Below are 26,404 nucleotides of genomic sequence, written 5' to 3' on the forward strand. Positions count from 1 at the left end.
TAATTTATATATTGAAGCCCTAACTCCGAATGTGGCTGTATTTGGATATCAGCATTATTATTATTATTTATTTATTTATTTATTTATTTATTTATTTATTTATTTTTTAGAGACAGGGTCTCACTCTGTTGCCCAGACTAGAGTGCAGTAGTGTGATCATAGCTCACACAGCTTCAAACTCCCAGGCTCAAGTGCTTTTCTTACCTCAGTGTTCTGAGTAGCTAGGACAACAGGTGTGTGCCACTGTACCTGACACTCGGCTAACTTTTTAAAATTTTTGTAGAGACAAAACTGTCACTTATGTTGCCTGAGCTGGTCTCAAACTCTTGGCCTCAAATGATCTTCCTGTCTTAGGCCTTCCAAAGTGCTGGGATTACAGGTGTGAGCCACCATGCCTGGCCTGGAGATGGGACCTTTAAGGACATAATAAGGCTAATAAGTGAGTTTGTATGGGTAGGACCCTAATCAAATAGAACTGGTGCCCTTGTGAAAAGAGGAAGAGACTCCAGAGTGCTCTCTCTGTCCCTCCCACCCCCACTGCCTCCCTGAGCACACACAAAGATGAGGCCATAGGAGGACACAGGGAGAAGGTGGCTGTTTGCATCCAGGAAGAGAGGCCTCATCAGAAACCAACCCTTATGGTACCTTGACCTTGGATTTCTTTACTCCAGAGCCGTGAGAAAATAAATTTCTGTTGTTGAAGCCTCCTGGTCTGTGCTATTTTATTATGGCAGCCAGAGCAGACTAATACAGGAACAGTTCCTCATTATTTAGGTCTTGCCTTGAATATTTATTCATTCATCCAATAAACGTATTGAGCATCTACTCTCTGCCAGACATTTTTTTTTTTTTTAATTTATTTATTATTATTAAACTTCAAGTTGTAGGGTACATGTGCACAACGTGCAGGTTTGCTACATATGTATACTTGTGCCATGTTGGTGTGCTGCACCCATCAACTCGTCATTTATATCAGGTATAACTCCCAATGCAATCCCTCCCCCCTCCCCCCTCCCCATGATAGGCCCCGGTGTGTGATGTTCCCCTTCCCGAGTCCAAGTGATCTCATTGTTCAGTTCCCACCTACGAGTGAGAACATGCGGTGTTTGGTTTTCTGTTCTTGTGATAGTTTGCTAAGAATGATGGTTTCCAGCTGCATCCATGTCCCTACAAAGGACACAAACTCATCCTTTTTTATGGCTGCATAGTATTCCATGGTGTATATGTGCCACATTTTCTTAATCCAATCTGTCACTGATGGACATTTGGGTTGATTCCAAGTCTTTGCTATTGTGAATAGTGCTGCAATAAACATACGTGTGCATGTGTCCTTATAGCAGCATAATTTATAATCCTTTGGGTATATACCCAGTATTGGGATGGCTGGGTCATATGGTACATCTAGTTCTAGATCCTTGAGGAATCGCCATACTGTTTTCCATAATGGTTGAACTAGTTTACAATCCCACCAACAGTGTAAAAGTGTTCCTATTTCTCCACATCCTCTCCAGCACCTGTTGTTTCCTGACTTTTGAATGATCGCCATTCTAACTGGTGTGAGATGGTATCTCATTGTGGTTTTGATTTGCATTTCTCTGATGGCCAGTGATGATGAGCATTTTTTCATGTGTCTGTTGGCTGTATGAATGTCTTCTTGTGAGAAATGTCTGTTCATATCCTTTGCCCACTTTTGGATGGGGTTGTTTGTTTTTTTCTTGTAAATTTGTTTGAGTTCTTTGTAGGTTCTGGATATTAGCCCTTTGTCAGATGAGTAGATTGCAAAAATTTTCTCCCATTCTGTAGGTTGCCTGCTCACTCTGATGGTAGTTTCTTTTGCTGTGCAGAAGCTCTTTAGTTTGATGAGATCCCATTTGTCAATTTTGGCTTTTGCTGCCGTTGCTTTTGGTGTTTTAGACATGAAGTCTTTGCCCATGCCTATGTCCTGAATGGTACTACCTAGGTTTTCCTCTAGGATTTTTATGGTATTAGGTCTAACATTTAAGTCTCTAATCCATCTTGAATTAATTTTCGTATAAGGAGTAAGGAAAGGATCCAGTTTCAGCTTTCTACTTATGGCTAGCCAGTTTTCGCAGCACCATTTATTAAATAGGGAATCCTTTCCCCATTTCTTGTTTCTCTCAGGTTTGTCAAAGATCAGATGGCTGTAGATGTGTGGTATTATTTCTGAGGACTCTGTTCTGTTCCATTGGTCTATATCTCTGTTTTGGTACCAGTACCATGCTGTTTTGGTTACTGTAGCCTTGTAGTATAGTTTGAAGTCAGGTAGCGTGATGCCTCCAGCTTTGTTCTTTTGACTTAGGATTGTCTTGGAGAGGCGGGCTCTTTTTTGGTTCCATATGAACTTTAAAGCAGTTTTTTCCAATTCTGTGAAGAAGCTCATTGGTAGCTTGATGGGGATGGCATTGAATCTATAAATTACCTTGGGCAGTATGGCCATTTTCACGATATTGATTCTTCCTATCCATGAGCATGGTATGTTCTTCCATTTGTTTGTGTCCTCTTTGATTTCACTGAGCAGTGGTTTGTAGTTCTCCTTGAAGAGGTCCTTTACATCCCTTGTAAGTTGGATTCCTAGGTATTTTATTCTCTTTGAAGCAATTGTGAATGGAAGTTCATTCCTGATTTGGCTCTCTGTTTGACTGTCACTGGTGTATAAGAATGCTTGTGATTTTTGCACATTAATTTTGTATCCTGAGACTTTGCTGAAGTTGCTGATCAGCTTAAGGAGATTTTGGGCTGAGACAATGGGGTTTTCTAAATATACAATCATGTCGTGCCAGACATTTTTATAGGAGTTCTGTGTATACTAACTCATTTATCACTTACACAGGGAAACCTTTGAAATGATGTCATACTTCCCTGTTGTATATTTTCAAAACATCCTGGTATCCCTCATATTTAGAAAGCACAGATCCAGCTGGGCACAGTGGCTCAAGCCTGTAATCTCAGCACTTTGGGAGGCCGAGGTGGGAGTATCACTTGAGCCCAGGAGTTTCAGACCAGACTGGACAACATAGTGAGATCTTGTCTCTACAGAAAAATTTTAAAAATAGCCAGGTGGCATGCACCTGTAGTCCCAGCTACTCAGGAGGCTGAGATGGGTGAATTGCTTGAACCTAACCTGGCAGGTCAAGGCTGTAGTCAGCTGTGATCATGCCACTGCATTCCACTTGTGACAGTGAGACCCTGTCTCAGAAAAAAAAAAAAAAAGAAATCACAGAATCACAGATCCATGGAATTATTTCATTCATTCATTCAGCAAGTAACATTGAGCACCTTCTTCTTTTTTTATTCTTTTTTGAGACGGAATCTTGCTCTGTCGCCAAAGCTGGAGTGCAGTGGCGTGATCTCGGCTCACTGCAACCTCCACCTCTGGGGTTCAAGCACGAGCCACTGTGCCCCATACCATTACAAACGCTTGGAATATGTGAGGGAACAACATAGACACAAATCCTTGCCCTCATGAGTGTTCTATGCTTCACAATTCCTTGCACATAATAAATGTTTAAGAAATGTGGGCCAGGTACGGTGGCTCATGCCTCTAATCCCAGCACTTTGAGAGGCCTAGGCAGACAGATCACGAGGTCAGGAGTTCGAGACCAGCCTGGCCAACATGGTGAAACCCTGTCTCTACTAAAAATACAAAAATTAGCTAGGTGTGTAATCCCAGCTACTCGGGAGGCTGAGGTAGGAGAATTGCTTGAACCCAGGAGGCGGAGGTTGCAGTGAGCCGAGATTGTGCCATGCACTCCAGCCTGGGTGACAGAGGAAGACTCTGTCTCAAAAAAAAAAAAAAAAAAAAAAAAAAAAAGAAAAGAAAAAGGAAAAAAAAAAAGAAATGAGACTGGGAGGTATGGTGGCTCACGCCTGTAATCCCAGCACTTTGGGAGGCCAAGGCGGGCAGATCACTTGAGGTCAGGAGTTTGAGACCAGCCTGCCCAACATGGTGAAATCCCATCTCTACTAAAAATATAGAAATTAGTTAGGCGTGGTGGTGGATGCCTGTAATCCCAGCTACTCACGAGGCTGAGGCAGGAGAATCTCTTGAACCCAGAAGGTGGAGGTTGCAGTGAGCCGAGATCACGCCACTGCACTCCAGCCTGGGCAACAGAGCAAGACTCTGTCTCAAACAACAGCAACAACAACAAAAAGGATGTTTAAGAAATGCTTGTGGAATGAATTTCTGAATCAGTATTTGAATATAAGCTCCCTTGGATCTAAAGTCACAGAACCGCAGGTCTCTGCCAATGTCAGGATCCCTTATCCTATTACCTCATTGCTGCAGAGAGCTTGCCCCACAAAGGGGCCCAGGGCTTGCCGTAACATGAAGGCAGGAAATTCATCCATCTATTCATTCGTTTATTTGCTCATTCAACAAACGTGTGTTAGGGCTGGGCTTTGTGTCCAGCAGGGCAGTAGAACTTGTCCAAGGTCACAAAGCTGTGTGTCCAAGGTCGCAGGTCTGGGAGTAGACTCTAGTGTCAGTGATTCCACCTGGGATTTTCTTCAGACCAGTCTTTCTGAGCTCTGGTCAGGTAAGTTTGAAGATATGTGTGGGGTGGAGGGGAGAGGGACGAGAGATAAGTGCAGGAAATCATCAGCGTGAAGACACCACTCGTTCATTCATTCATCCATTCGTTCCATTCAGGAAACACACTTTGGACACCGACTGTGCCAGAACTTGTGCAGGAAGGGGGTTGGGGGACAAGCTACATGGGATGCTGTATTTACCTTCCAGGAGGGAGCTCACAGCCCTGGCTTGGGGGCACTGAAAGGCAGAAGAGTTCTGGGTCCAAGTAGGGACAATGTCATAAATTTGCTTCAGGAACTCCCAGTTAGCTAAGGAGAAATATTCCCACCTCAGCAGAGACCCCTCTGTAATGGTGAATACATAGTTCTTGTCCCAGGAAGACCCCCTTCTGAGGAGGGAGCCTCAGTGTGTCCCAGGAGAGTTCCCAGTTGGGTAGAGGGACCCTTGGTCTCAGGGGAATTCGCAGTCTGACCCAGCCCTTGCCCTAAGAGATCTCAGCCTCATGGGGGACACACCAAACCCACTCTCTGCGAGTTCCCAGTCGGATGGGAGAGGTAGGCTGAATATATCCACTCCATACACAGGGGGAGGAACAGGAGACCACATGAGGACCCAAACTAATGAACCACTCACTCACACTAAACTGAGTTAGCAAGTCCTGCCGGTCTTTCTGAAAAGCAAAGACATTTGGAACACGTGAAAGCAGCGTGGGTTGAGGTGTTGCACAGAAGTGGAAAAGGGAAGGAACTTTCTTCCTCTGTTCCTTCCCCCTCCCTCCAGAAAGGTATTTCTGGAAGTCTCCAGTTGGTCTGGGATCTGGGCACCTGCTGTGTGTCCCAGACTGTCAGCCCCTCAGCTGTTACTTTGCTCCCAAAAATAGCAGTGGTTGAGGGGAGGGAGAGGACGCTGTTTATCTGAGAGAGAGGTGGAAAGGGGCTTTACAGCTGTGCCCAGGGAGGGAGTCTGCTGGGGGGTTCCTGTCCCTTCTGGATCTTTCTGTCACTCTTTTGGGTGCGAGTGCCAGAGCCCCCCCAGGATACCCCAGAGTGGGGTGCTTGGGTATAGGCTGGTCAGCACCTCCACGTGGTCATGACTGACCAGTCTGGGGAGGGGGAGGGCCCTGAGTATCAGTGACAGACTCCAGGGGCACCTGCCCCTGTGGCCAAATATGGTCCAGAGCCACTGGCTGAGGCAAGAAAATCTCTTGGGTGGGGGCTGGGAGGGGCAGACTGAGGCTGGCTGGCTGGTTGGAGGTTGACGCAGGAGTGCTCAGGGGAGCAGCATCACAGGAGGGCAGATCGAAAGCATTGTCCTCACTGAGAAAGTGAGCAGGGGCCTGGGGTGTGCCTTGGACTGGGGAGGGAGACGGCGGACTTCTAAGACCTGCACCGAGAGTTCAGGCCTTTGGCAACAACTGAGTGGCTTCACCTGCTCAGGCTGGGAGGGACAGAGAGTGAGGCACAGGGACTCTCAACTCGGGCCAAGCTCTGAGCAGATGCTTTAATGTCCTCATGGGGCAATAGATTTGGGGGTTCTGGGGGTGGATCCCTTCCAGGCAGAATCCCCACTATCCTCTCTGGTGTGAGGGGACCCTGGAGCTCCGGACCTCAGACCAGGAGCCCAGCCCTGGGTCTGGAGTGAGGGGCTGACCAGACAGAGCTGCTCCTGTCCCGGCAGATGGCAGAGGTGGAAGCGGTACAGCTGAAGGAGGAAGGGAACCGGCATTTCCAGCTCCAAGACTACAAGGCCGCCACAAAGAGCTACAGCCAGGCCCTGAAGCTGACCAAGGACAAGGCCCTGCTGGCCACACTTTATCGGAACCGGGCAGCCTGTGGTCTGAAAACGGTCTGGGGCAGGGCAGGGCAGGGCACAGGGCGGGAGTGAGGCAGAGGGGCCTTGGGCCTGAGTGGCAGCCCCTTCACCCTGACAGGAATTGCCCTTCATCGCAGCCAGCTCCACTGGGTGCCTGGGGTTAGAGAAGGGTGTCTCCCCTGACCCATGCCCTGGAAAGACAGAAATTCATCCAGAGCAGGATCAGCCCAACGCCAGGTGCTTTCATATGTTATTCATGGCATCTTACTAATGGCTATGAGATAGCTGTTGCTGTCCTCCCCCTATTGCAGATAAGAAACTCGGATCCAGAGGGCTTCATTAACTTGCTCAAGCTCTCCCAAGTAGTAGCAGAGCCGAGATTCAAACCTGGGTTTGCCTGATGTCAAAGCCTGTCCTCTTTGCCATGCCTACGAGGAGCATGCCCTGGGCTTCTGACAGCCTGCAGCTCCCCCAGCAAACCCTCTCCCCTCACAGTGGGGACACTCTCTGGCCATCTCTGCATTGGGCCCACATTAACCGAGTCTCCTCCTCCTTCCCCTTTCCTCAGGAGAGCTATGTCCAGGCAGCTTCAGATGCCTCCAGAGGTGAGTCCCTCCCACCCCCAAGCTTGCCCTGTCACATTCTCCTCTGCATGGCTTGGGTTTTAATCTAGTTACCATTTTGGGGGAAGAAACAGTGAGTATGGAGTGACTTCAGAAGGGAGAGAACAAGCTGGAAAAGGGACTGGAAACATATCCTCTGAAGAGCAGCTCAGGGAAGCTGCAATATTTAGCCCAGAAAAGGCAACTTCCAGGTGGGACAGAGAGCTGCCTTCAAATTCCTAAAAGGCTGTCACAAGGAAGAAGGATTGGATTTCATCTCAGGGGCTCCAGGGCTGGGCAATGTTACAGGGAACACATTTCAGGTGTGGAGAGGGCAAGGTTTTCTGATTAAGCTGCCTGGCTGTCTTTTTCTCTTTTTTTTGAGATGGAGTCTTGCTCTGTTGCCCAGACTACAGTGCAATGGCACGATCTCAGCTCACTGAAACCTCTGCCTCCCAGGTTCAAGCAATTCTCCTGTCTCAGCCTCCCAAGTAGCTGGGATTACAGGTGCCTGCCACCACGCCTGGCTAATTTTTGTATTTTTAGTAGAGACAAAGTTTCACCATGTTGGCCAGGCTGGTCTCGAACTCCTGACCTCATGATCTGCGCACCTTGGCCTCCCAAACTGTTGGAATTATAGGTGTGAGTCACTGCACCAGGCCTGCCTGGCTGTCTTGAGAAGGAGGGAGCTCCCCATTGCCGGAGGTATGCAAGCACTGATTGGTTAAGCCCCTGGCAGGGATCCTGTAGCAGAGACTGGAGCATTAGGAATTGGATGACATGACCCTCAAGCTCTCTTCCCACCTTGAAACTCTGTGGCTCTTACTGTCTGTCTAACAAAGGGGAGGTATGGGCTAGAGAGTCCACATGGGTGGATAATCTCCAAGGAAGACACAGAAGCCCAGCAAGAGCATGCTTCCTGGAGCTGGCGCAGTGGGGCTGGTGGTCTATAGTCTGGCTCCCTAAGGCCTTCATCCTCCATCTCCCCTCGATAGCCATTGACATCAACTCCTCGGACATCAAGGCTCTGTATCGGCGATGCCAGGCACTGGAGCACCTGGGGAAGCTGGACCAGGCCTTCAAGGACGTGCAGCGTTGTGCCACCCTCGAGCCACGGAACCAGAACTTCCAGGAGACGCTGAGGAGACTCAACACCAGCATTCAGGAGAAGGTGAGCTGGGCCTCTTCCCACAACCCTTGGCTGCCCAGTCCCTCTCTTCATTCCTAGTAGGAATGGGTTAGGGAGGTGGGTCATCAGGGCAGGGCTAGCCCTACCTCCACACTCTGAGATAGAGACAGCAAGTGGCATGGGCAGGCTGCACAGAACAGCTAAGCAGGTGCTTCTATCTGTGATGCCTGTTTGAGGGCACAAGCCAGCCAAGGCTAGAACACAGGTCTTTTAAATTCCAGATGGGGCCTGGTGCAGTGGCTCATGCCTATAATCCCAACACTTTGGGAGGCCAAGGCGGGCAGATCACCTGAGGTCAGGTAGTTTGAGACCAGCCTGGACAACATGGCGAAACCCGTCTCTACTAAAAATACAAAAAATAGCCGTATGGGTGGGGGTGCCTGTAACCCCAGCTACTCGAGAGGCTGAGGCAGGATAATTGCTTGAACCTGGGAGGCGGAGGTTGCAGTGAGCTGAGATCATGCGCCATTGCACTCCAGCCTGGGCGGCAGAGAGAGATTCCGTCCCTTACACCCCCCCACCCCCACAAATTCCAGATGGACTTAGAAATATTATTATAACTTAGTATGTCTGCAACATGATCTATCTCTCTTTCTAAGTATTATAAAATACCTGGGAACTGAGGACATCGATGAGGGATAGAGGAGAGCCAGTCCCCATTAGGAGCGTGATTGTTTTTTTGGAGACAGACTCTCACTTTGTTGCCCAGGCTAGAGTACAGTGGCATGATCTCAGCTGCTCACTCTAACCTCTGCCTCCTGGGTTTAAGCAATTCTTGTGCTTCAGCCTCCCGAGTACCTGGAATTACAGATGTGCACCACCACACCTGGCTAATTTTTGTGTTTTTGATAGAGATGGGGTTTCACCATGTTGGCCAGACTGGTCTCGAACTCCTGGCCTTATGTGATCCACCCACCTCAGCCTCCCAAAGTGCTGGGATTACAATGTGAGCCTAGAGCATAAAATATTTTTTAGGAAATGGTGTAGGGTAGGGAGAATCTGGACCAGAGGTGGGAAATCCTGAACTCTAGTCCTGGCTCAGCTGCTAGTTTTGTGGGGCATCTGTTGGGGTGTTGGTTTCCTCTCTGTAAGAATGGTAAGGTAATTGATCACTCAGCCCCTTGCTCCAAGACTCAGTAACTTCTACACATCTGGAGAAGCCCTGTGGTAGGACCACAGCATGCTATCCAGGGTGCAGACTCAAGGACTGAGGAAATACAAACTAAGGAGAGATTCAGAGAGGGATAGGCGAAGGAAAGACCTCTCTGCATCCCCAAAGGAAATGAGCACAGGGCTGGATGCGGTGGCTCACGCCTATAATCCCAGCACTTTGGGAGGCCAAGGTGGGAGGATCACTTTGGGCAACACAGGGAGAGATGCTGTTCCTATCAAAAATTAAAAATAAATTTAAAATAGGCTGGGTGGGGTAGCTCACGCCTGTAACCCCAACACTTTGGGAGGCCAAGGTGGGTGAATCACTTGGCATCAGGAGTTCGAAACCAGCCTGGCCAGCATGGTGAAACCCTGTCTCTATTAAAAATATAAAAATTAGCTGGACATGGTGGCACATGCCTGTAATTTCAACTACTCAGGCAGCTGAGACAGGCGAATCACTTGAACCTGGGAGGCAGAGGTTACAGTGAGCCGAGATCATGCCATTGCACTCCAGCCTGGGTGACAGAGTGAGACTCCATATCAAATAAATAAATAAATAAATTAATTAATTAAAAAATGAGCTCAGAAGTAGGTGGGAGTACTGTGGACCCCCAGAACAAAGTAGCAGGAGGTTCAAAACAAGCTGGCGAGGTGGAGGATGTTGATGAGTTCGATCACTTTATGAAACACCCAGAGCAGTGGGGTGGAGTGGGGACTGTGAGGGACTAGATATCCCAACAAAATGAGTTCCATTTGCTTGAAACAGAGCTCGAAAGCTGCTTCATCTACACTTCAGATGTGTTAAAAAGAAAAGAAAGAAAGCTGCTTCCGGATTCTGAGTATGGAGACATATTTCTGTTTTATCCCTATTTAAATGTCTAATAGCAAATGATTTACTAGACTCTAAAACTGGGCTGAAGACCCTTTAGGCCTTCCCAGACTGTTGCGATGTCTCAATGGGATAACGAATGTAACCACATGGTAAGCCTTCAGGGGCAAGGACTTGATTTTGTCCACAATTCGACTGTATTTATTCATTCATCATAGTTATCCGGTAAGTGTTTGTCGAATGAATACATGAATGGATGTATGTGTGGGAGCCCAGAGTAGACGCCCTGATATTTACTGAGATGAACTGAATGTGGAGCTGAAATGACGTGGACCCCACCTGCCTCCTTCCCCACTCCTTCCTCTCTCCTCAGCTCCGTGTGCAGTTCTCCACAGACTTGAGGGTACAGAAGATGTTTGAGATCCTCTTGGACGAAAACAGTGAGGCTGACAAGCGGGAAAAGGTAAGTGCTGATCAGTATCATCCAGCCAGCAGAAGGACCCGCCAGTCTGGACAGTGACATCATTCTGAGGGGGAAGGGGGACCGGAGGCCTGTCTTTGCAGCCCAGGAAGGAAAATTGGCCACAGGTTAATCACATTGGAACACAGTGTAAACCATAAGAAAGACTGAGATTTGGGTGAATCCAGTGAGGACGGTCATGCAGCAGGGTTGGATCCTGTCTTTATTTGAAATTTTGATGTTTTGTTCATCATGGATTTTTTTTGGCATTGATTTTGATTTTTAAAAATATAGCATTGATTATTATTTGATTATTGAGTTATTTGGTGTCCCTTTAAATTTTGCACCCAAGGCAAGTACCTCATTTGCCTCACTGTAACTTCAGCCGTAAGAAATAACAGCCCGTTAAAATCACGTTTTATTTTATTAAAAAATATTGTAAAGAAGTCTTTCTGAAAAATTTAAATATTTACAGACATAATCATCCTCTTAACCAAATTTGTTTTTTGTTGTTTTTGTTGTTGTTCCCTTCTAGTGCTTCTGCAAAGGAAAAAAATTGAACATTTGAGTGTAAAATCTGTAAGAACTTGAGATACAATGTCTAGGGAAATTTTTTTAGTTTTACGGTCAATAAATCCATAAACTAGGCAAATATCTTTCCTAACAAACTCTTGTGAGAACATAATGAGTTGTTATATATAAAACGAGTTTTTTTTTTTTTGAAAAGTGCAAAGCCCTTAGCTGACAGTGATGGTTCTGGGCATGCTTGCCTGAAATTCTCTATTCAGCCCTCTCCCCAGCACCCAACTCAACATCTCTTTGCCCACCTCCTCACCTTCTTCCACCTCCTGTGTTTCTCAGCCCTGGGTTCTCAGGTCCTGCTTGAGACCTGGAGCCTTTTAAGGTTCATGCATCCTTAAGTTGGAAGGCTTTCGGTGGGAAGAGACTTGGGAACCTGCTTGCTCAACTGCCTAAATTTACAGATGAGGAGTCTGGGGTCCAGAGAAGTGCCGTGACTTACCCGAGCTCATACAGCTACCAGGGAGCAGAATCAGAACTCGAACCCAGGGCTTTCAGGTCTCATCTAGTGTTTTTGCTGCTCACTTCCTGGGAACTTCAGATTCCTCTGAACAGGAAAATCAACAAAATGTTTAAGGACATGATTCTCTGTGTAAAAACACTACATTTCTCCACCTTTTTTCTAGTCCTTCTCTATAAGCATTATACACATCTTTATTTTAGCATAAGTGCAATTGGAGTAAACATATGATTCTGATTCTGCATACCAGTGCTTTTTCCATTGCTCTTAGTCTTTTCATTCATCACTTTAATGACTGCAATATATCTCATCCAGTTGGTCTTGATGCAAGTTACTTGGCTTTTTTTCTTGAATTATGTTCTTGGGCTGTGTTTCCAGGAGGGGGATTACAAGGTGAGATAACAGAACAATGTTCTGAAGATCCAGTCTTTGCACTGGCTCTTGTACTTGGCCCACGGTACAGGCCTGGATGGCCATACCTCCCTCGTAACCCTCATTACCTCTTCCTCCTTCAGGCTGCCAACAATCTCATTGTCCTAGGCCGTGAGGAAGCAGGAGCTGAGAAGATCTTCCAGAACAATGGGATAGCCTTACTACTGCAGCTTCTGGACACTAAGAAGCCTGAGCTGGTGCTGGCTGCAGTGCGGACCCTGTCGGGCATGTGCAGCGGCCACCGAGCCAGGGTGAGCCCCTGGCTGTAGGGCATGTGGAGCAGATGGCTACTGGTCCAAGGATCTGGAGGGTGATGCGTGGTCAGGGCTGTGGCTGGCATCAATGGAACCTCATAAAAAGTCAAAGGGTGTTCCAGTCTCTTTTTCCCTTTGAGTTAGAAATGGGTTTGACTAAGCAAAGACAAGTTATTGAAAGTGCTTAATGCAGAAGTGGTGAATGCAAAGGCTACGATATTTTACATTTTTTCATGCTAAGTCTTTGAAACCCAGTGTGTATTTTACACTACAGCACATCTCCACATGGTCTTGCCACAGTGCAAGAGCTCAACAGCCCCATGTGGCCAGTGGCCACTGTATTGGATGGCACAGCTCTGACCTCTGGAGACCGGCATGGCTTGTGTCAAGAGGTTTCCAGGACCAGGGAGCCCCATGAGGCAATGGCTGGCTGGGCTGATTTCTCTATTGCATGGGATGGGGTGGGGAGGATTATCACACCCTCTCTAACCTGCATGGCAGCTGGAATGGAAGGGCAAGGCAGCTGACCATGGTTCTTGCTGAGGTTCTAGGCCACAGTGATTCTGCATGCAGTGCGGATAGACCGAATCTGTAGCCTCATGGCGGTGGAGAATGAGGAGATGTCTCTGGCTGTCTGCAATCTGCTCCAAGCCATCATTGACTCCCTGTCTGGGGAGGACAAGCGGGAGCATCGAGGGAAGGAGGAGGCCCTGGTTCTAGGTAGGAAATATTCTTCAGTTTTAGTTCAAGGGGATGGGGAAAGAAAGAATCAGTTACCACCTCAGACTGGGCATTCCCTGTATGTGGGGATGGCTTGGTTTTATGTCTTTTCTTTTCCTTTTTTGAGATGGAGTCTTACTCTGTCACCCAGGCTGGAGTGCAGTGGGGCGATCTAGACTCACTGCAACCTCTGCCTCCTGGGTTCAAGCACCTCTCCTGCCTCAGCCTCCTGAGTATCTGGTACTATAGGCACACACCACCATGCCCGCCTAATTTTTGTATTTTTAGTAGAGACAGGGTTTCATCATGTTCGCCAGGCTGGTCTCAAACTCCTGACCTCAGGTAATCTGTCCACCTTGGCCTCCCAAAGTGCTGGGATTACAGGCATGAGCCACTGCACCTGGCCTGTCATATGTATTTGCTGATTATAAAAGCAACAGGCATAGCTGCAGTATTCACAATAGCTAAAAGATGGATACAACTCGAGTGTCCATTGGCAGGTTACTGGATGAGAAAAATATGGTATATACATACAATGGAGTATTAGCCTTAAAAAGACAGGAAAATTTGACACATGCTACAATGTCTATGAACATTGAGGACATTATGTTAGTGAAATAAGCCAGCCACAAAAGGACAAATACTGCATGGATCCACTCGTATGAGATACTTGAGTAGTCAAATTCATGGAGATAGAAAGTAAAACAATATTTGGCAGGGGTTGGAGGAAGAAAAGTGGGGGGTTATTGTCTAATGGGGATGGAGTTTCAGTTTTGCAAGATGAAACTAATTCTGTGAATAGATTGTGGTGTTTGCACAATGGTGTGAATATACTTAATGCCATTGAACTATACACTTAAAATGGTTACAATAGTAAATTTTATGTTATGTAAATTTTATCACAACTTAAAAAATGTAACAGAGACTTATTGAAGACATTTGGGAAAATATAGAACTATGTAAAAATGAGAATAAATGCCTAGAATTACCCATTCAGATAATCACTATTATCATTACCACATGTATCTTTCCTGTCTTTTTTTTAAAGCCATCCATATCAATATCTAACAAAATTGGAATTCTGCTATGAATAGGTACATGTTCTTTTCTTCATTGAGCATTATATTAATATTTCATACCATTTAATATTCTTAAAAAGGATTTCTTTGATTTTAATAATTAATTTTACATTTGTTTCTGGCATATGCACATACAGACTCATGCTTCTCCCTGCACATCCAGGTCCTAGGCATCAACTTAGAAAATGTTGCTCTGGCCAGGAGGGTCAAAGAGGCAGGTTCACTCAGGAAACTTTATTTTCAAGAACATCATAATCTTCCCTTGTATGGATAATTCATCAATCAGCTCTATATTATTGGAGATTTCAATGATTTCCAATTTGCATGTTTAACAAAACTCTCCAGGAGCCAATTTTGAATCCATGCTTGCATTTACAATTTATACTTTATTTTTATTTATTTATTTATTTTCTTTTTTCTTTTTTGAGATGGAGTCTCGCTCTGTCGCCCAGGCTGGAGTGCAGTGGCCGGATCTCAGCTCACTGCAAGCTCCGCCTCCTGGGTTTACGCCATTCCCCTGCCTCAGCCTCCCAAGTAGCTGGGACTACAGGCGCCCGCCACTTCGCCCGGCTAGTTTTTTTTTGTATTTTTTAGTAGAGACGGGGTTTCACCATGTTAGCCAGGATGGTCTTGATCTCCTGACCTCGTGATCCGCCCGTCTCAGCCTCCCAAAGTGCTGGGATTACAGGCTTGAGCCACCGCGCCCGGCCTATTTATTTATTTATTTATGTATTATTATTATTATTATTGAGATGGAATCTTGCTTTGTCACCCAGGTTGGAGTGCAGTGGCATGATCTCGGCTCATTGCAACCTCCACCTCCCAGGTTTAAGCGATTCTCCTGCCTCAGCCTCCCGAGTAACTGGAATTACAGGAACACACTACCATGCCTGGCTAATTTTTGTATTTTTAGTAGAGATAGAGTTTCGCCATGTTGTCCTGGCTGGTCTCAAACTCCTGAGTTCAGGTGATCTGTCCGCCTCTGCCTCCCAAAGTACTGGGATTACAGGCATGAGCCACCATGCCTGGCCACATTTATAATTATTTCCTGGGGTCAAATTCCTAGAAATGGAGTACTAGGTCAAAGGCTATGAGCATAACTAATGTTCTTTCTATATCTTGCTCTCTAATTTCTTTCTGAGAGGCTGCATCAATTTATACTCTCACCAAGCAATGATGAGAGTCCGCATTTCAACACATTCTCATCAGATTTGAATGCTATCCTTCTTAAGGATATTTGCCTTGGATGTAGATTAAAATTATCTTGTTTGATTCAAAATAAAGTACTATTGAGATTGATCATTTTTCTGTATCTTTGTTAGCCATTTGGATTCCTTTATCTTTGGATGGTTTGTTCATGTTGTTACCTATTTTTTAATGTTTTTCTTATTTGCTTATAAGAGGCTTTTTTTTCTTTTTCTTTCTTTTTTTTTTAGACAGAGTCTTGTCTGTCACTCAGGCTAGACAGTAGTAATGCAGTCACAGCTCACTGCAGCCACAAACCTCTGGGCTCAATCCTCCCACCTCAGCTTCTGGAGTCACTAGGACTACAGGCTCATGCCACCACACTTGGCTAATTTTTAAATTTTTCATAGAGACAGGGTCTCACTTTCTTGCCCAGGCTGGTCTCAAACCCCTGACCTCAAGTGATCTTCCTGCTGTGGCCTCCCAAAATGTTGGGATTACAGGTCACTGCACCCAGCCCTGAAGTCCCAGATTCTAGATGTGACTCTGACTTACTATTATTATAATGGTCAACTAGTCACTTTCCTTTTCTGAGCTAGAATTTTTGGAAGATCCAAGATGGCCCTGCTTGTGTGGCTGGCAGTTAACTGGAAATGTTGACTTTGTGGCCTTGCTAGTGGCCAGCTTGGGTTTCTATAGAACATGGTGGTTGGATTCTAAATGGACAAGCCCCAACGTGCAAGTGCCATGTAAGTCTCTGGTTATGCCACAGGTCACGTAAGCAGCCCAGGGCCAGTGTGGGAGGAGATTACCCAAGAGCATTTATACTGAGAGTCGTGGTTCCCAGGGAGACGCCAATTCACAATCTTCCATGACTTCCTTGGGTTGAGCATCTCTGCTACAAAATTCTTCCACATATTGATTTCCACTCTATCCCCTTGTAGCTTCCATCTGCCTCTGGCCCAAAGTCTGCCCTCTGGAGTCTCACAGAAGGAGTCTGTTATCTCACTCTCATGACTTGCCTTTGTCTGAGGATGAGCTGTCACATCTACTTACATCTGTCCTTCTTTAGGCGATGGAGCTGTATTCCTTCATCAGTTATTTATCTGACATGGTTTGGAGAGGTTTGCTTTTCAGTTTGCCTGCCTTTGGGCTCCATCCTAGGATGAGAACAAAAATCTCTAAGTCTCAGGGAGGGCAAAATCAGAAAAAGGCATTTGTCTTTTAAGATCTACCAGTGGGCAGGAAGTCCTGGCGTCACAGGCAAAAGCTTGAATTCAGGCACCCAGCATGCCTGAATCTGTGGGGAGTGAAATGTCTCGAAAGAGTATAAATTCTCTTTCTGAAAAGCATTTTATTAAATCAGTTTATTGAAAACCACATAAAGCATCCCTGGAGCTCTGCCGGTCACTGCCAGGAGTGAAGAACTTTCTAAGAATCCAAACTGCTCAAGGATGGAATGAGCTGTTTTAGAAGTCAGTGTTCAGGGTGGCTGGAGGACCGCTTGCGGGTGTTGTCTAGGGATTTCTCTCCCTTTTTTCGGGTGAGATGGGCAATACTATACTCTCCTGGGAATTCACATATTCAGGAAGTAGTGGATTCAGTATTTCCAGAGTCTAGAAGCTGCTGCCCTTCCTGGTCATATATATGTGAGATTTCCTACCCGTTTCTACTTACCCCTGTCCTCTTGTTTTCAGACACCAAGAAGGACCTGAAGCAGATCACCAGCCACCTGCTGGACATGCTAGTCAGCAAGAAGGTATCTGGCCAGGGCAGGGATCAGGCACTGAACCTGCTCAATAAGAATGTCCCAAGGAAGGACCTTGCCATTCACGACAACTCACGCACCATCTATGTGGTGGATAACGGTGAGAAGAGGGGAGGGTTTGGGGCTTGCTCAAGCCTTTTAAGTGGGCACCAGGGCACTAAACAGAAAATGGAAGATGTGAGGCTCTTGAAGGGGTCTTCAGTCCTAACTGAAAAGGTGTGAAAAGGCGTTGGCACATCAGGATCACCAGTGGGCCTGTGAAGGTGCAGGTCAAGGCTCTGAATTCAGAGCCTGAACACGCCCAGGAAGTGCCCAAACACATCCCCAAAACGTGTGGGTGGAGCTACCTAGCAAATGGGGATAAGGACTCCACCAACCGCAGGGTAAAATTCCGGAAGTCTCATGGTTGGTAAAATACCTCACAGGCCTTTCAAAAGGGAGGAAATTGTATCAAGTATACTTTACATAAAGCACAGTGAGAATGTTTGTAAACCCAAAAGTATCTGAGACAGTTCTCAATCAATTTAGAAGTTTATTTTGCCAAGGTTACAGACATGCCCCGCAGAGAGGAAACACAGAATCACAGAAACAGTCTGTGGTCTGAGCCTTTCTCCAAAGATGATTTTAAGGGCTTCAATATTTCAAGGGGAAAAGCAGCCTGGAGGGGAAAGAGGAAGGGTACGTTCACATTATATGAATGCACACGTTGGAAGAGAAAGGAGGAGGCAGGGAAATAGTCAATTACATATTTGTCTCCTGCTCAGTAAATGACCACTTTACACAAGATAAGGTGAACATAGAGTGGACATATTTAAGCACTAATTTACTAAACCTGTGGAGATATTTAATTTTTTATCTGTAGCTACCTGCTTAGGAATAAAAGGAAAGGCAGTCTCTTGCATGACTCAGCTTTCAGCTTAATTTTTTTTCCTTTGGTTTAGGGAATCGGGGGGGATCCCAAGATTTTATTTTAGTTTTTAAATTTATTTTTATTTATTTTTTTAGAGATAAGGTCTCACTGTGTTGCTCAGGCTAGAGTGCAGTGGTGTGATCATAGTCACTGCAACCTCAAATTCCTGGGCTGCAGCGATCCTCCTCCCCCTCAGCCTCCTGAGTAGCTGGGACCACAGGCACACACCATCATGCCCGGCTAATTTTTTTTATGTTCTGTGGAGATGTGGTTTTGCTATGCTGCCCAGGCTGGTCTCAGACTCCTGGGTTCAAATGATCCTCCTGCCTCGGCCTCCCAAAGTGCTGGAATTACAGGCACAAGCCACAGCACCAGGCCAAGATTTTATTTTCCTTTCACATGTTCTGTCAGACAGTCACTCAATTTGTCAGCTCCGAGGTGTTACCCCTCTCCTCAGTCAACTTCTTTGATTGTTAAGGAATCATACCTGTGGTTTTATGATCTGCTATGGTAAATTCTTCCAAAGATTTTATGACACACAGACTATCCCTTGTTCTAAAAGATTCAGATCAGCTTTTCCCAGCTTAAAAAATACCTTTTGATATTGCACTTCCCTTGTTTGGTTTTTACAGACCTCAACAAAGTACATGTGCAAGTGCTTAGACTTCAGCACATTACTCTACTGCTAAACGCCCAAACCCCATTTCCTCCCTGCCTCATTCTGGTCTTCTCCGCATGTATTATGAAACGTGAGCATTAACAACAGACCTTCTCTCTCTGCACCAGGATCTAGGCTCATCCACGTGTTACGGGTTGGGACAGGTGGAGAGCACTATTTTTTATTCTGTTCTTTTTGCAAAGGGCACCAACGTGGATAGCACTTGGGTAAAAATAATGTGGATTTAAAAATTCCAATATTTGAATACAAAGCTGCAATGTTGAGGTGTTACGTGTTGTGCAAACTGGGCTGGGAGACATGGTAAAGGAGCCGTCAGGATATCAAACCTGAAGTGAGCTTTTGGGTAAGGGAAGGGGCAAAGATTAACAGGAAGAAGGTCTGGAGTGTTTGAACAGAAGAGAAACGAGATGCTCAAGGCATGGGCAAGAATGGAAGGGGAGAGTGGGAAATGGGATTGGAGAGGTGCATTCGAGGGAGGCTTTTGGGACCCAGGCTGTGGACTCTGGGTTGGCTCATCAGGCACTTCCTGTTACTCCCCAGCCCTGTTGAGCACTTTTTAAATGTGTGGTTGTGACATAATAAGAAATATACATATTTGGTGTCTGCTGCTGTTTCCTGGCACACAGCTAACCTCTGAAGTGATAAGTATCTTTTTGTATGCTCATGTAATAACTGGTGGCTGGGATCCCCTAGATAACCTCAGAATGTCAGAATGGGGGCCAGGTGCCAGGGGAAACAACCATGCAATCACAGGACTGGAACTTTCAGCCCCTTACCCTTTACCTCCAGGGAGGGGAGAGGGGCTGGAGGTGGGATTCATCACTAATAACCGATGATTTAATCAACCGTGCCTACATAATGAAGCCTCTGTTTTAAAAAAATCCCTAACCAAAGGGGCTTAAAGTGCTCCCAAGTTGGTGAACACATGGAGGTGCTGGTGAGGTGGCTACCTGGAGAGGGCATGGAAGCGCCACGCCCCTTGCCAATACCTCGCCCTCTGCATCTCTTCCATCTGGCTGTTCCTGAGTTTTTGTTTTTGTTGTTGTTGTTTTTTAAATAATAAATTGGTAATCAAGTAACTAAACTGGTTTTCTGAGTTCTGTGAGCCATTCTAGCAAATTATCAAACCCGAGGGAGAGGGTCATGGGAATCTCTGATTTATACTTGGCCAGTCAGAAGCACAGGTGGCAACTGGGACTGCTGGCATCTGAAGGAGTGTAGTCTTGTGGGATTGAGCCCTTAACCTGTGGGGTCTGTGCTAACCCCAAATAGATAGTGTCAGAGTTGAATTGTAGGATACCCATCTGGTGTCAGAAGTAAGCTCTGAGAGTAGAAGCAGTTTAGGGAGGAAACAGAAGTTTTCCTTTAAGTGGTAAAATGTAGGTTGCACAAAATTTACTGCCAGGTACTTTCTTTTTCTTTTTCTTTCATGTGTGGAGATGGGCTATGTTGCCCAGGCTGGTCTCAAACTCCTGGGCTCAAGTGATCCTCCCACCTCGACCTAACCAAAGTGCTGGCATTATAGGCATGAGCCACCAAGCCACTTCCAGGCACTTTTTTTTTTTTTTTTTTTGAGACGGAGTTTTGCCCTTGTTGCCCAGGCTGGAGTGCAATGGTGTGATCTTGGCTCACTGCAACCTCCACCTCCCAAATTCAAGCGATTCTCCTGCCTCAGCCTCCCAAGTAGCTGGGACTACAGGCACCCGCCACTGTGCCCAGCTAATTTTTTTGTATTTTTAGTAGAGGCGGGGTTTTGCCATGTTGGCCAGGCTGGTTCCAGGCACTTTTAATTCCCTCCTAACATCTAGAGTTACATGCCTCCCAGCTTTTACCCGGAATGTTCTTCCTCCCACTTCCTTGTACTACCCAAGGTCTGACCAGCCCCAAGCCACCTCTAAAACCTGGCTCTGAAATCCACCTGTCTGTTGCCCCAGAGGCAATATAGTGTGACGGCTTACATCACAGGCTTTGAAATCAGACATGATTGGGGGTGTGTCCTTGCTATGTCACTGGGCAACTTATTGACTTCTCTAAGGCTTGTTTTTCTTCTCTGAAAGATGGGAATAATGATATCTAACCAGTAGGGGTATTGTTAGGATTAGATGAAGTTAATGTGTATAAAGCTCTTGGCATGTAATAAGTGCTCAGAATAAATTGCAGATATTATTTTGTTGAAGTGAATGACCCCATTTTCAGTGCCACCCTTCTATACTTATCACATCTCATTGTAATCTTCATATGTCAGTTTTCCCTATTGTATTGTAAGCTTTTGGAGGTCAGGATCGTATCATTTATTTTGGTAGCCAGTACCCCAAAGGTGCTCATTTATTCAACAAAGACATGACTGTTGAATTTGCCCGATGGTAATAGGAAGACATTGAAGATTTTTCAACAGAAGAGATGAGAAGACATCATTGTAATAAATGTAAATATGGCATTTACTAAATAAATAATAATTATACACTCAATAATGAACATTTATTGAGTGATAGTGATGTGTCTGGATTGACAGCAGGGTTTCCATACGTTATCTCATTGAGCCCTCAAACTTTATGAGGTAGGTAGTATTGTTCTCATTTTATAAATGAAGAAACTGAGGCTTGAGGAAGAGAATATGAAATAGTATTTGGAGAAGTCTATACATCAACCTGTGGAATGTCAGCATTGGTAGAGTTCCCTGAGATCAACTAGTCCTGATTTTGTACATATGAAAATAGAGGCCCCTAGAGGGAGGTGAATTGGTCAAGGTGGGGACAGTGTCGGGTGTAGAACCTGGGTCCCTTGACCCCATTCTAGGTCCCTTCATTCTGGATGAACTACATGTGTTCTACAGACAGGGCTGGAGAGAAGCTGGTGATAACACGTCACTGAGTGAGGGGTGTTTGTGAGGATGGAGCCCAGCAGGAATCTTAGGCTTGCCACTGTCTACCCTGCAGGTCTGAGGAAGATCCTGAAGGTCGTGGGGCAGGTTCCAGATCTGCCATCCTGCCTGCCCCTGACTGACAACACCCGCATGCTGGCCTCTATCCTCATCAACAAGCTCTACGATGACCTGCGCTGTGACCCGGAGCGCGATCACTTCCGCAAGATCTGCGAGGAATACATCACGTAAGTTTCCTGGAGGCCTCACAGGGTCAGGCTCTGTCTTAGTTATCTACGGCTGTATAACAAATTATCTCAAAATTTAGCAGCTAAAAACAATAATGTTTTTTTATCTCACACCAGAACAGAAATTTGGGAGTGGTTTGGCTGGGTGGCTCTGGCTTATGGTCTTTCATGAAGTTACAGTCATGTGCTGGCTGGGGCTGCAGCCATCTGAAGGCTTGATGGGGGCTGGAAAATGCTTCCAAGATGATGGACTTACACAGCTGGCACATTGGTGCCGGCTGTTGGTGGGAGGCCTCGGTTCCCCCCGCTGCAGACCTCTCCAGAGGCTGCTGAAGCGTCTTCACTGCATGCCACTGGCTTGTCCCACAGTAAGAGATCCAAGAGGGAGCAAGGCCACAGGGAGATGTCTTCTCTATCTAGCCTCAGAAGACACATGTCATCACTTCCGCCACATTCTATTCATTAGAAGCAAGTCAGTAAGTTTGGCCTACATTTAAGGGGAAAAAATTAGGTTTCACTTTTTGCAGGGAGGAGTGTCAACATATTTTTGAACATATTTTATTTATTAGTTGAGACAGGGTCTCACTCTGTCCCCCAGGCTGGAGTGCAGTAACACAATCATAGCTCACTGCAGCCTCAAACTTTTGGGCTCCAGTGAGCCTCCTTCCTCTGCCTCAGCCTCCCGAGTAGCTGAGACTACAAGCCTGCACTACCATGCCTGGCTAATTTTTGTATTTTTTGTTTCACTGTGTTTCCCAGGCTGGTCTTGAACTCAGCCTCCCAGAGTAGCTGGGACTACAGGCATATGCCACCATGCTGGGCTGATTTTTTTTTTTTCTGTCGCCCAGGCTGGAGTACAGTGGCATGATCATGGCTCACTGCAGCCTCAGCCTGCTGGGCTCAAGCGATCCTCCTTCCTCTGCCTCAGCCTCTTGAGTAGCTGAGACTACAAGCGTGCACTACCATGACTGGCTAATTTTTGTATTTTTTTGTTTCACTGTGTTTCCCAGGCTGGTTTTGAACTCCAAAGCTCAAGCAATCTTCCTGCCTCAGCCTCCCAAAGTGCTGGGATTACAGGCATCAACTACCTTGCCCAGCCACGGACATATTTTAAACCTACCACTGGCTTCTGTGGTTGAAAGGAACAAATGCCAGCTTGTCAAGGAGGGAGGCCTGGTTCTTTCAAGACTAAGAACTGTGTGGCTTTGCAGAGTTAGACAGGGGTTAGGGCCCTCAGCAGCTGCAGTTCCTGGGTCTCCTTACTGGCGCTCCAGCATCAGTGTGACTCCAGTGCATGACCTTTTAATTCTTTATTGCAGTGATTCCAAGACTTGTAAATTATTCAGATTTCTGAGATATCCCCTCTTGACTCAGTAGTTTAGGGTGTGGCTCAGGAAGCTGCATGCTTAAAAACACTCCAGGTGAGTCTTAGGTGGGTGAAGACATTGCCTCTACTCTGCTTTTCCTTTCTATATTCCAGGGGTCAACAAACCTTTTCTACGAAGGGCCAGAGAGTAAATATTTTAGTCTTTGTGGGACATAAAAAAAAAAAATATGTCAACATATTTTTAAAAATACTTTAAAATGCAAAAAGCTGGCTGGGTGCAGTGGCTCACACCTCTAATCCCAGCACTTTGGGAGGCCGAGGCACGTGGATCACCTGAGGTCAGAAGTTCAAGATCAGCCTGACCAACATGGTGAAACCCCATCTCTACTAAAAATATCAAAAATTAGCCGGGTATGGTGGCGCATGCCTGTAATCCCAGCTACTAGGGAGGCTGAGGCAGAAGAATCACTTGAACCCAGGAGATGGAGGTTGTAGTGAGCCAAGATCGTACCACTGCACTCCAGCCTGGGCTACAGAGAAAAACTCCATCTTAAAAAGAAAAAAAAATGCAAAAAGCTGCTGGCCAGGTGTGGTGGCTTATGCCTGTAATCCTAGCACTTTGGGAGGCGAATGTGGGATAGTCACCTGAGGCCAGGAGTTCGAGACCAGCCCAGGCAACGTAGAGACCCCATCTCTAAAAATAAAAAAAAAATTAAAAATTAGCTAAGCGTGGTGGTGCACCCCTGTAGTTCCAGTTACTTGGGAGGCCGAGGTAGGAGGATCACTTGAGCCCAGGAGGTCAAGGCTGCAATGAGCCGTGAATGCACTACTGCACTCCAGCCTCGGTAACAGAGTGAGACCCTGTCTCAAATAAAATAAAATAATGTGAAAGCTATTCTCAACTCCCTGGATTTGCCAACTCCTTCTCTACCCCATGGCTTCCACTCACCCTGACTTTGGTTCACTGATCTCTTCTTAAGGCTTCTCTCTTTCTCTATCTCAGTTTCAACTTTTCCTGCTGACTTCTTGAGTCCCTCATGAGGTCTCCAATTGACTTCCATTACTTGTCATCCAGCTAGTTCTTATTTGGGCTTGTTGATTGAAGCCCCCTCCTGTCAGCCTGTGGAATGCTGAGAAGAGGGGTCACTGCCTTCATCAAATGGTACCCCAGCCTGCCCCTAGCAAGAGTGGAATACACCCCGCTTCATCAGGGGTGGAGCCTGTGTGGGGACCCAGTGCCAGCTCAAAGGTCAGACCCCAGCTAATTACAAAGGATGCTCGTTCCCTGGGCACTGAGTGGAGAGATGAGGCATAGGACATGAGAGCCCCCTCAAGCTGGAGGGTCTCTCAGAGCTTCCAAAGCCGACTCCTCTTCCCCAGGGGAACTTGCCCGAGATCCTCCAACAATCAGAGGCAGACATGAGACCAGAGCCCAGGTCTTGGACTCTCAGTGTGGAGTTCTCCTGACCAGTCCACGCTGCCTTCTTGCATTTATACACAGCTGCATTTCCACTGTGCACATCTGCCGTGTTTCCCACAATGCACCAACCTGGGCAGACGAGAAGCATCAGAAGGCGTGTCACCTCTGACATTCCCATGCAGAGATTCTCCCCTAGAGTAGATGGTAATAGATTCCGAAAGCAAGGCAGAACATTCTTGGATATCTAACCCACATGCTCACTGACAGGGGACGGACTGAGACCAGATCACCAGAGGGGAGAGACCGGCCCAGGCCATGTCACAGTGAGATACAGTGTGAAGGGCATCATGCTAGGCCTTTTTGTGTTGTTGTCGATGCTGTACTGTCTTCCCAGACACAGCAGCTTCTGGAAAGGCTGTCAACTGACAGCTCTCAGCTGTTCTCTCTCTTTGGGACTTGCCTCAGTTGGGGAGAGCTGTTTCACCCTCTCCAGGGAAGCCAGTGTGCAAAGACTCGCCCCAGGCTAGCTGAGGTGACTCAGACCTATAATAGCAGTGCTTTGGGAGGCCAGGTGAAAAGATCACCCGAGGCCAGGAGTTTCAGATCAGCTTGGGCAACAAAGCAAGATCCCGTCTCTACCAAAAATTTAAACAATTATCTGAGCATGATGGTGTGCACCTGTAGTCCCAACTGCTCAGGAGGCTGAGGTGGGAGGATTGCTTGAGCTTAGGGGTTTGAGGTCACAATGAGCTATGATGGCACCAGTGCACTCCAGCAACAAAGCAAGACTCAGTCTCAAAAAAAAAAAAAAAAAAAAAAAAAGACTCACTCCAACTTGGAACAACTGTGAAGGATGTTCCAGCTCCAGAACTTCTTGGAGGCTGCGGCTTTGTGGTGACTGCAAAATGCCTCCCTCTGCCCCAGTCCTGCTTCCTTCTCTTCCCAAGAGCTCTCTCAAATAAACTTCCTGCATGTCAATCCCTGAGTCAGAGTGTACTTCCCAGAGGCACACCCTGTGACACATCTGTTATGTCATTTATCCTCACCACAACTCTGAGAACTAGTAGTACTATCCTCAGTTTACAGGAGCTGAGGCTCAGAGAGGTTCGCTGAATTGCCCAGTATCACACAGCACATGAGTGATGGAGCCAGGATGCAAATCCAAATCCGTCTGCCTCCAAATCTCACACTCTTTCCACTCTCTTGGACCAGTTCTCTTAACCACCCTTGGCTTTGTTTTAGGGGCAAGTTTGACCCCCAGGACATGGACAAGAATTTGAATGCCATCCAGACGGTGTCAGGGATCCTGCAGGGCCCCTTTGACCTGGGCAACCAGCTGCTGGGACTGAAAGGTGTGATGGAGATGATGGTGGCACTATGTGGCTCAGAGCGTGAGACGGACCAGCTGGTGGCCGTGGAGGCCCTCATCCATGCCTCCACCAAGCTCAGCCGTGCCACCTTCATCATCACCAATGGAGTGTCACTGCTCAAACAGATCTACAAGACCACCAAAAATGAGAAGATCAAGATCCGCACACTGGTGGTAAGTGGGCTCGGTACCACCCCCCTACTCGGTACCAGGAGCCATGCCAGGCACCAGTGACACCGAAATGAATGAGTTGAGGCCGCTGTCCTTGGGGAGACCAGGTTCAAGGGGGCACCAGACCCAGCCACAGACCCCTGCAGAACAGAGCATATCCAGGGGGTTTGTGAGGTTGTAGATTCAGAACGGTGAACTCTGCTGCTTAACCCTGAGGACGTTCGTCTCCCTGCTTACGAACAACACGAACACTGATGAGCTTGCGATGCATTTTCAGAGCAAATTCTGAAAAGCCAGTTTCCTTAATCAGTTTCTATAAGATATTTTTTTTCCACTTTCATTTT

The 26,404-nt window shown here is 46.6% G+C and overlaps 1 protein-coding gene across 3 annotated transcripts in view; it reads left to right on the top strand.

The window, feature by feature from the left end:
• The first annotated feature begins 5,778 nt into the window (after positions 1 to 5,778).
• Positions 5,779 to 26,404, top strand: part of UNC45B (unc-45 myosin chaperone B) — a 41,927-nt gene continuing 21,301 nt past the window's right edge. For 2 of the 3 annotated variants that reach the window (XM_037992647.2, XM_037992649.2), the window contains exons 1-9: positions 6,230 to 6,397; positions 6,933 to 6,969; positions 7,962 to 8,137; positions 10,513 to 10,602; positions 12,154 to 12,321; positions 12,876 to 13,044; positions 17,006 to 17,176; positions 21,602 to 21,773; positions 25,763 to 26,063. In XM_037992647.2, the coding sequence (XP_037848575.1) occupies positions 6,230 to 6,397; positions 6,933 to 6,969; positions 7,962 to 8,137; positions 10,513 to 10,602; positions 12,154 to 12,321; positions 12,876 to 13,044; positions 17,006 to 17,176; positions 21,602 to 21,773; positions 25,763 to 26,063 (1,452 nt within the window). Of the gene's footprint in view, positions 5,877 to 6,229; positions 6,398 to 6,932; positions 6,970 to 7,961; positions 8,138 to 10,512; positions 10,603 to 12,153; positions 12,322 to 12,875; positions 13,045 to 17,005; positions 17,177 to 21,601; positions 21,774 to 25,762; positions 26,064 to 26,404 lie in introns of those variants that run through there. The other variant, XM_037992648.2, reaches the window with a different exon arrangement.

The sequence above is a fragment of the Chlorocebus sabaeus genome, chromosome 16, assembly GCF_047675955.1.
Source record: "Chlorocebus sabaeus isolate Y175 chromosome 16, mChlSab1.0.hap1, whole genome shotgun sequence".
Classification (NCBI taxonomy): Eukaryota; Metazoa; Chordata; class Mammalia; order Primates; family Cercopithecidae; genus Chlorocebus; species Chlorocebus sabaeus.